Source organism: Mustela lutreola, chromosome 8 (genome assembly GCF_030435805.1).
Source record: "Mustela lutreola isolate mMusLut2 chromosome 8, mMusLut2.pri, whole genome shotgun sequence".
Classification (NCBI taxonomy): Eukaryota; Metazoa; Chordata; class Mammalia; order Carnivora; family Mustelidae; genus Mustela; species Mustela lutreola.
Window position 1 is genome coordinate 63,807,273 of NC_081297.1, and position 10,284 is coordinate 63,817,556.

Below are 10,284 nucleotides of genomic sequence, written 5' to 3' on the forward strand. Positions count from 1 at the left end.
ATCTGGAAATTTCTGAGGTCTATCTTCTTTGATGAGAGAGGCATTCTAGAAGAAGGAACTCACAGGGGAAGGTAAAGCAAAAGGGACGGCCTTTTGAAAGGTGAGGATATGGATGAGAAAAGGATTATGTTAAAATAAAGACAGAGGGGCGCCTGAGTGGCTCAGTGGGTTGAGCCTCTGCCTTCGGCTTAGGTCATGATCTCAGGGTCCTGGGATCAAGTCCCGCATCGGGCTCTCTGCTCAGCAGGGAGCCTGCTTCCTTCTCTCTCTCTCTGCCTGCCTCTCAGTGTACTTCTAATTTCTCTCTGTCAAATAAATAAATAAAATCTTTAAAAAATAAAATAAAATAGAGACAGAGATCACGTGAAGAGCAACCAGTTCTGTGAAGGATCGGGAAATCAAGTCGTATTCTATTCAAATTACATGGAAAGGGTTATTGTATAGGAGAGAGGTATCACTTGCTCTATGAAATCCCTGAAGGCAGAAATATATGTAAAGATTTTTTTTTTCAAGTACATTTTGGATCAGTATAAGAGGAACTTTCAGCAATTAGTTCTGTTTTTTAAAAAATGATATGGAAAACCAATTTGAAATATAGGGGAAAGGGGACACAGGGATTTCTGAAAACAAAAACAGGATGGGCATCTGTCAGGTGCCCTGTAGAGAAGATTATAGTAAGACATTTAACTAGATGGCACCAAGATTCATTCATTCATTCATTTATTCATTCATTCCCTAATTATTTACTGACCCCCTGCTATGTGCTGGGCACTTTTCTAGGAGGTAGGCTATTACATTGAACAAAATGTAAAATTCTCTGCCTTCCTGCATCTTACATTCTAGTGGATGGGGAATGGGAGGAATAAGGACAATAAGCAAAAAACAATAAGTAAAATGACAATTTAGTCATGATAGGAGATAGAAAAATTAAGTACAGCATACATTTAAGTACAGGGAGTAAAGGCTAAATTGCAGGTTTTTGGGGTTTTTTTCCTAAAGATTTTATTTATTTATTTAACAGAGAGAGATCACAAGTAGGCAAAGAGGCAGGCAGAGAGAGGAAGAAGCAGGCTCCCTGCTGAGCAGAGAGCCCGATGTGGGACTTGATCCCAGGACCCTGAGATCACGACCTGAGGCTTAACCCACTGAGCCTCCCAGGCGCCCTAAATTGCAGTTTTAAACAGAGTGGTCAGAGGAAACGTTTAGCCACTGAAGGAGATCGGGGCCTATGCTGTACAGATAGCGGGAGTCTAAGACTTCTGGGACCCCTCAGTTCACACCACCCAGTTCACACCACTGAAGGCTGACCTGGCTCTGTTGAGATCCTCCTGTTCTCTGGACATGGGTCCCCTGCTGCTCCCATAGGCACCATCTAGTGTGCACGGGGGGGTCCAGGGCTGGCAGCCAGGGCGGGAAGGTGTGGAATTCTACATTGTCCACTTTGATCCACAGGTCTTTTCAGAGTCTGACGCGGCCAAGAAGATGGAGGGCAAGGAAGAGAACAGTCAGCTCACCTCCACTGAGGTACTGACACCCGAGTTGGCGGCTTTATTATGCTCTCAGTCTTGATTCACGTGAGGCACAGAAGCTCCTCATGGAGCAAGATGTGAAACTTTCTACCCTCGCCAGCTTCTAGGCTGAGGAAGCTCTACCGATGGGGAGAGATGTGCAGGGCGAGTAGACAGTGAATAAGCACACAGAAATGTGGGATTTTGTGTAGGTACAGTGTAGCCACTTTTCACTGCCCTGCACTAAAAAGAGCAATTCAACAGCTTGGAAAATTTAAAATTCATTTAAATGTGACGTTGTAACATAGTATATGATTTTAGTATGGGGTCAGCAAAAGAGTGCATAAAACAGGTTTGCCTCTTGGGCATCATCTTATTAAAGGGGAGATGATAGGGGCCTACATACAATTCTTGAGGAAAAGGCCAGTAACACTGTCCTCTTTGGGAAAGAGATACAGGGTGCAGCCTCCTTCCCCCTGAAGCTACCTCCCTGTATTGGAGATTTATAGTGTTTCCTTACTCCCAGTCTCTGCTCTAGGATTACTTGGTCATCAGCTAAGGAGATATGTTTTTCCTTTCGAATTAAGCAGCTAGAGCGTCTCAGATCGTAGCCTATGAGAGTCATCAGTCTCCAGAGGCCTGTGTCCTGCAAGATCAGTTCCCTTCCCTTACAGATGCACCGTAAGGCACATTTTCACTCAAGCAGAATTATGAACGTATCACATATAAAAATGGGTACATAAAAAGAAAACTGTGAGCAGATCTGTTCTTGCTCAGCATTTGAATCACCTGAGAGAGAATGAAGGTCCTCTTAAAGAATGGTAACTTTCTGGAAGATGGTATTACCTTTGGGGCAGTTCATAGCCTGGAATTGAAGGAAGGAATAAGAAGAAGGAAAATTCCTTCAAGGAGAAGGCCCCTTAGAGTGCCAAGGTCTTCTTCCCCTGGCTTCCACACCTTGGGTTCCCATCTCAGAACCCAGAACTTTTCCCAAAGAAACCATCACACCACTTGCCTTTCCTAACCACCCCAGTGGAGGGACATCTCAGTGTGAGAGCTGCTATGCATTCCCGAGGGCTGGTCTAGAAGTGGTAGGTAGTGGTTTTAAAACCTATATTTATACCCTCACTGCCTCCCACATAGATTTATATACAGATGTGTGTCACACAGATCACACAGTGTCTGATCATGGAAACAATGGGAGTCCAAAGACCTGGTTTCCTGTCCCAGCAGGTCATTTGACCCTTGGAATCTCAGTCTCTCTCTTTTTTTTTTTTTTTTTTTTTTTAAAGATTTTATTTATTTATTTGACAGAGAGAGATCACAGGTAGGCAGAGAGACTGGCAGAGAGAGAGAGAGGGAAGCAGGCTCCCTGCCAAGCAGAGAACCCGATGCGGGACTCGATCCCAGGACCCTGAGATCATGACCTGAGCCGAAGGCAGCAGCTTAACCCACTGAGCCACCCAGGCGCCCCGGAATCTCAGTCTCTTGATCTGTGATAGAAAATGACATTAAAGCCTCCCATGATGCTCTCAGGTCATAGTAAAACAACACTGTATGTTGTTCATAATGTCTGTGACCCTTGTGAAGTATAAGGCACAGAAGACCCTTGTGAGCTGAGAGACTAGAGGTTGAGCCGCCTCTCACGGGCAGAACTCTTCTTTTTGTAGAGCCAAGATCTTCAGCTTCATGTCTCTGCCGTTCCAGAAGAGAGCAATGTCATGCCTCAAGAAGAGGTAAGGATGCCAGATAACATGGAGAATGGGGTGAGTGGTAAGACTGGGCATTGGGGGTACACAGAGGTTTGGCTAGAGTCTGGAAACCTCACCGTGGGCTACAAGGGGAACCTGGCAGTGAACAATATCCTCAAGGCGAAGTCAAGCGAAGTCCGCCTGGGAGCCAGAGGACCCAAGAGTAACCTGGGACTTTGTGGCTCCTGTGCTCATTTCCCAGTGCTTGTCCTTGAACCTCTTAACCTCTCACCATAGCCTTATCTCCTAATTTTTGACACAGAGAGGGGGAGAACAAGCAGGGGAGGGGCAGGCAGAGGGAGAGGGAGTAGCAGGCTTCCCCTACTCCCACCCCAAGCAGAGAGCCTGACATGGGGCTCAATCCCAAGAGTCTGGGATCATGACCTGTGCCAATGGCAGACGCTTAACTGACTGAGCTACCCAGGTACCCCCTAAATATTTTAATCTGAACTTATTTCAAAAAGGAGTTAAGTGGGGTGCCTAGGTGGCTCAGTCAGTTAAGTGTCTGACGCTTGATTTTGGTTCAGATCATGATCTCAGGTTTGTGAGATCAACCCCAATATGGGCCTCTTGCTGGGCATGGAACCTGCGTAAGATTCTCTCTCCCTCTGCCCCTCCCCTTCCCCACTTAGACGCACGTGCATGCGTGGGCACACACACACAATCTTTAAAAAAAAAAGATATATAAAAGGCACACAAAAAGGTAAGTACACAGACATACAAAATATACTCAGAATTAAATTAGCAGGTGCCTGGGTGGCTCAGTTGGTTTAGCGACTGCCTTCTGCTCGGGTCATCATCCCAGAGTTCGGAGATCCAACCCCACATTGGGCTCCCAGCTCCACGGGGAGTCACCTTCTCCCTCTGACCTCTCTTCTCTCATGCTTTCTCTCTCTCTCTCTCTCAAATAAATAAAATCTTAAAATAAAAAAGAAGAAGTGAATTAATGATATAAAATAGAGCTATGAGTTAGGCAAGTACAGAAACACATTCTTAAAATAAAATTACGGAGGATGGACCACAAAGTTGGTTCCACACTCCCTAACATCCAAGAGGAAGGTGCAGACCTGGTCAGTTCACCCAGTTCACGATGCCCAGTCCTTAAGAGTAACAATTCCATATACTAAGATGAAAAAGAACTTTCTCCTGTGAACCCTCCTAAAGAGATGACAGTGAACAAATCTTTACAGTAATTCCAACAACCAGTTTCACACTGCCTCCCTCCACAGAGGCCAGTGCCTTACAAGAAATATAATTCGACAGAAGCGAAATGAGCCCTTTCCCCATGCCCTACCATGTGGTTGGTGGGAGTGCAGGTCAGCATCTAACCCAAACCTGTTTCCTTTCTAGGTATCTACAGTTCAAACTGACTACCTCTGAAGAGGGACTACCGAGACCTCCACACACACCTCTCCAGAGAAGCTTCTCAGCTAGAGGGTATATAGGTCAGAGGGACTTAAGATCTAGCATTCCTTTGTAGGTTCTCGAACCGTTTGAATGCTGGTGGTCTCGAAAGATCTAGCATTAATGGAGGCTGAGGAGCAGACTTGGGGGAGGGAGGGCGGCAGGCTGGGGAGAAGAAACTCTTAGTTCCCGGGAATATTTAATTCAGGCTTTTAGTACTGTTAGAATAAGAAGACTTCATATATTAAGTAAAGTGGGCCTAAAGGGACTATAAAAAGCGTAAGCATCTGTAGATGGAGACACGTCTGCATAGAGACACATTACCACAAATACTCAGAGAATAGTGAACAAATCTTTGACTTACCACTCATTTTGCAAGACTTAGAGCCAAAAGAACAGATTTTCAGATTGTTAAATAAAGGATTACTCTGACTGTGTATGGATTGCTTTTCTTTTTTTGACACAAGGAGTTGTCCCTGCCCCGCACACTGTTCTCCACTTAGGTAAGGGCATCGATTCTACCCCATGTTCAGAAAGTTTTAGTCACATCCTTGACCCCCAGTTGGAATGATGCCAGGGACCATAAGTTCCTTTGCTCAATCCAGATGCCCTAAGGCAGGCCCCTGCCCCCACTTTTCAGCCAACAAGCAAGTACCCGGGGAAAGGGGTTACATTTTAGAGCCATAGCCCATGTTTACAGCCTGCTACTTGGTGTACATGAGTGTATGAGCAGGCTGGAGGGAGAAAAGGAGCTCCCAAATGAAGAGAAAGAATACAACCGGAATGATAGGGTGGAAACGGCACGGAATTTAGAATCCAAAATCCTGGATTCAAGTCCTCTCATTTACTTCTGGGAAAAAGTTAAAAATGTACTTTGACGTCCTGCCACCCTAATAAACACACACATGCCGGTGCTTCTCCCTCTTTGCTTCTATTTGTGGGGTTATGGGCAATGTCCCAACTCATGCAAGCATTTGCCAGCCCCTGCTCTGTACCAAGCACCATATGAGGTACCAGAGAAACAATGACAAGGAAAAAAAGTGACAACTTTATGGAGACAGACTATTGAGCAGGGAGCAAAATGGACAGGATTTAGGAATGTGTTAGAAGAGGACACATGACCAAAGTTGTAAGGAATTACTCTAGGTTAGGCTTGAGAGACTAGGGTTTGGGGGTGCCATTCTCTGAAATGGTGACGACAGGCTGACGGGTGTCACTGCGTGAGGGTTCTCTGCTTGCAAACAACAAACTTCCCTGCTCAAGCAACAAAGAATACGTTGGAAGGACACTGTGCAGCTCTTAGAGCTGAAAGAACCGGGATGTCTGTTGCAGGAATGTGTTGGGCTGCCCTCCAAGCAAGAGACTTCCACCACCTTCCTCTGTGTCCCCTCCAGATCCAGATGCCCTGGAGAAAGAATGAGACTGGCCCCGTTTATAGAGATGCATGGTAGTGTCTATAGTGACCGACCAGTGGTGGTGGTGGGAGAGTGTGCACAAGGAAGCTTTCAGAGAGATGGGACTATTCATAAAGCTCTAGTGATTGTTTAATGAGTACACTGTTGAACGACACATACCTATGTGTCAAACCGATCACATTACACACTTACTGTGTAGTTGACTGCATGTCCTGTATAAACACTGGATACAAGGAGCTTAAGAACTTGCAGGATTTTCCAGTAGATGCGTCCGTCAGGGAGCTAGAAATAAATGACCGTATTTTGGAATCATTCTTCCAAGATCTTTTTTTTTTTTTTTTAAGATTTTATTTATTTATTTGAGAGAGAGAGAGAATGAGAAGGGAGAGGTCAGAGGGAGAAGCAGACTCCCTGTGAGCAGGGAGCCTGATGTGGGACTGGATCCCGGGACTCCAGGATCATGACCTAAGACGAAAGCAGTTGCTTAACCAACTGAGCCACCCAGGTGCCCCATTCTTCCAAGATCTAATTTTACCAGTCTTCCTTAAAAGCCTTCAAAAGATTTCTACTGCTGAAATGGAGAAGAGGTTGCATGCTTCCCTGTGAAAGCCCTACTGCCTACATTTTAATACATTTAATACATTTTAATACCGTTCTCTCCCACCCATTCCCTTGGTGCTCAGAACCGTGGCTGGGAGTGCTACTCCAGGGGCATTGGCAGGGTGGGCAAAATGCTGGCAATCAGGCCCCCAGCTGTCTAAGGCCTTCCAGGACCTGCTTGGAATCACCCTTCCACATTCATCCAGCAAAATCCAATTCAAGCCTTTTCTCCTCAGGACTTTCCCTCCTAGGAAAGGAGTATGCCAGGGAGGACTTCTAGGGACTTACAGTCTGATGGGGGTCGGGGGAGACAAGCACCCAAGGTAACTGCTAGGACAGAGGCACAACAAAAGTGGAAACATTTACTAAACTGTGAGACTGATGCTTCATGTGCATATGGCCCCGCGGAAGATTCTGGGAAGGCAGGGGAAGGGGCCTGTATGCTGGGCATAACTAGTAATTTTGCATATTTAGTGTAGAGCGTATTTAGTGTAGATAGTTTTGGCTAGGAACCAAGTTGTTTACCCTGATTTACAAGGTGGTGAAGTTGCGGCTCCTCGGTGGCTCAGTCAGTTAAGCATCATGCCTTCATGCTCAGGTCACGATCCTGGGGTCCTGGGATGGAGCCCACATGGGGCTCCCTGCTCAGCAGGGAATCTGGTTGGATTCTTTCTCTCTGTCTTCCTCTGCCCCTCCCTCTCCCTCTGCCCCTCCCTCTGCTTGTTCTCTCTCTCTTCTAAATAAATCAGATGCTCTGTTCATTAGGGAGCCTGCTCTCCCTCTGCTCCTTCTCCTGTTCTCTCTTTCTCTCTCAAATAAATAAATAAATAAATAAATATTATTTTTTTAAATGGTAAAGTTATTCAGGGGAAAAGCGACGATTTAGAAGGCTGCCATCCTGTGGCTAGCACAAGAAAGAACTAGAAGCCAATAAATTGGACAGAGATGAGTATCTCTTATTTCCTGCCCTGAGGCCCCTGAGGTCTGTTGACAGAAGGATGGCTGCTCCAGTTTCTGAAGTTCAGCATTGAAACCTTGGAGAACACTGCTAGTCCACCACCATGGAGCCTCCATTCATCATCTGTCTGTATGCACCTCCTTATAAAATTAATTGCAAGAACATCCCCCAGTCCCTGCCTTCTGGCAGTCTGAAGGACAATATTGATAGCTAGAGAAAACTAGAAACATGACACAGCCAGGATATATAGGATACACCAAAGAACAGCATACACACACTGCCAACAGTATTGCTATTCTATGCTAAATTAGGTCCTGAGCGTATGCATACTGGATCTTACTTGTCTGCATATTTACATTTTTAAATTTACATTTTTAAATGAATGGTATGGTATGTGCCAACAGGGATAAAATCATTGTACCAGCATACCTTTAAAGGTCATATTTTAAAGATTTATTTATTTATTTATTTATTTGACAGACAGAGATCACAAGTAGGCAGAGAGGCAGGCAGAGAGAGAGGAGGAAGCAGGCTCCACCCTGAGCAGAGAGCCAGATGCCGGGCTCCATCCCAGGATACTGGGATCACGACCTGAGCCAAAGGCAGAGGCTTTAACCCACTGAGCCACCCAGGCACCCTTAAAGGTTATATTTTAAAGAGAAAAACGTTACTTGTGAGTGATTAACCATCAAATTGTGAAAGTAACAGGACAGTAGCCAGTGGAGCTGGATGGCCTTGGTTTTTACCAACCAAATATCTGGATGGCCTTGAAGAGTATGCAAGGGGTCATGACAATCTTTAGTACATAATAGAATATCCTTTTGGGGACAATAACCAGATAACAAAAAAATCTCAACCTTTCCTGGAATTCAGGATCAGCTTGTCAGTAAATGCAAGCATTTGTCCACCTTTGGAATTTAACCCTTAGGATTTGAATTTCCTTTTATCTTGGATATTCTTTTATCTGAGAACTGGCCAGCCTAACCTCTTTTCTTAACTTGCATACATCTTGCCTACACGTTACTTTCTTTACCTTTTCTTGGTTGGATTGGTAGTTTTCCCACATATGGGCTTCCTTCCTCCTCATTGATAACTACTATGCCTTTAAAAAAATACATTTTAAAATGATGAATTTCATGAACTTACTCTTTTTTTCCCTCTGGTTTTTACCAACCAAATATCTTTAAGAATGAAAACAACCATGCTTTTATTTATTTGTTTATTTCAAGATTTTATTTATTTGACAGAGACAGAAGGAGAGAGGGAACACAATCAGGGGTAGTGGGAAAGGGAGAAGCAGGCTTCCCACCAAACAGGGAGCCCGATGCTGGGCTCGAGATCCCGGATCATGCTTAATTACTGAGCAACCCAGGCAACCCCACGTTTGCTTACTTTATGTTTTCTTTTTCTTCACGACACTATGCCTCTATTCTCTGAGATTTTCTGTCAGTCTTTGTTCCCCAAACAAACGTGCACCAGACCTGTCTGTCTGTCAATCTATATAAACATTGATTTCCAAAACTAGAGAGCTCCTCACAGGAATACGTAAGCAAGGAAATCTCTATCACTGGCAGAATAACCACTTGAGTCCTAACCCTAAATAGGAAGCCAAGATAAAAACAGCTAGCCTTGGGCACCTGGGTGGCTCAGTGGCTTAAAGTCTCTGTCTTTGGCTCAGGTCATGAACCCAGGGTCCTGAGATGGAGCCCCACATTGGGCTCTCTGCTCAATGGGGAGCCTGCTCCCCCCCCTTCTCTGCCTGCCTCTCTGCCTACTTGTAATCTCTGTCAAATAAACAAATAAAATCTTTTTAAAATTAAAAAAAAAAAAAAACAGCTAGGCTTTTTTTTTTTTTTAATTCATTTGATAGAAAGATGACAAGTAGACAGAGAGGGGGAACCAAGTCCCCTCTGTTGAGTACCATGACCTGAGCTGAAGGCAAAGGTCAACCCACTGCCTGGTGGCCTGGGCGCCACCCAGGCGCCCCAAAACAGCTAGCCTTTACTGAGCACTTACTATGTGCCAGGTAAGGTTCTAACGCTTTGGATGTATTAACTCATTCTCTCCCCCCACTAACTTCATGAGACAGCTACTGCCCTAGATAAAGAAATGAAACCCAAGTGACTTGTCTGAGATCACACAGCCGAGCGGATTCCAGAGCCTGTGTTTATAGTATTACATCCTTAGTCACTGAGTTCATTAATTTGGAAACATTTCCTGCCACGGAGAAGTGAGTCGAGATGGCTCAAGTACGGCACGTTTAGCAGTTAAAACTGAGGTGCTCACCACGTGCTAAACGTGTGGCTGTGACATGGCTTCATTCCAGGGATGAGGGAACAGATTTTAGAGATGTTTAGTCATTATTAGCCCAAAGCACCGCGCTAACGAGCGGCGGGGCTGGGACTGTTTGAATCAAAAGGCCAAGCCGCTCAGTGACCTCTATACTCCGCCTGAGAAGAACTTCAGACGAGGAAGATCCGGATGGGGCCCCGGTCCCCTCCCCGCCAACCCGCCCGGCTTCCCCGCTGCGGCGCGCCTATTGAGTTAACTTAGGCGCCAAGCTTCTGGACACCGACCCATCTACCTAAATGACATGCAAACGCACGTAAATGTACTTTCCACCTTTGCTGGAAATTCAGATTACGTCT

At 45.3% G+C, this 10,284-nt stretch overlaps 1 protein-coding gene across 7 annotated transcripts in view; it reads left to right on the top strand.

Moving 5' to 3' along the window:
• Window positions 1–5,100, top strand: part of BIN2 (bridging integrator 2) — a 31,779-nt gene extending 26,679 nt beyond the window's left edge. For all 7 annotated transcript variants that reach the window (XM_059185320.1, XM_059185322.1, XM_059185323.1 and 4 more), the window contains 3 exons: window positions 1,453–1,524; window positions 3,179–3,244; window positions 4,610–5,100. In XM_059185320.1, the coding sequence (XP_059041303.1) occupies window positions 1,453–1,524; window positions 3,179–3,244; window positions 4,610–4,639 (168 nt within the window). In that variant the 3' untranslated portion in view covers window positions 4,640–5,100. The remainder of the gene's footprint in view (window positions 1–1,452; window positions 1,525–3,178; window positions 3,245–4,609) is intronic.
• Window positions 5,101–10,284: the final 5,184 nt, after the last annotated feature.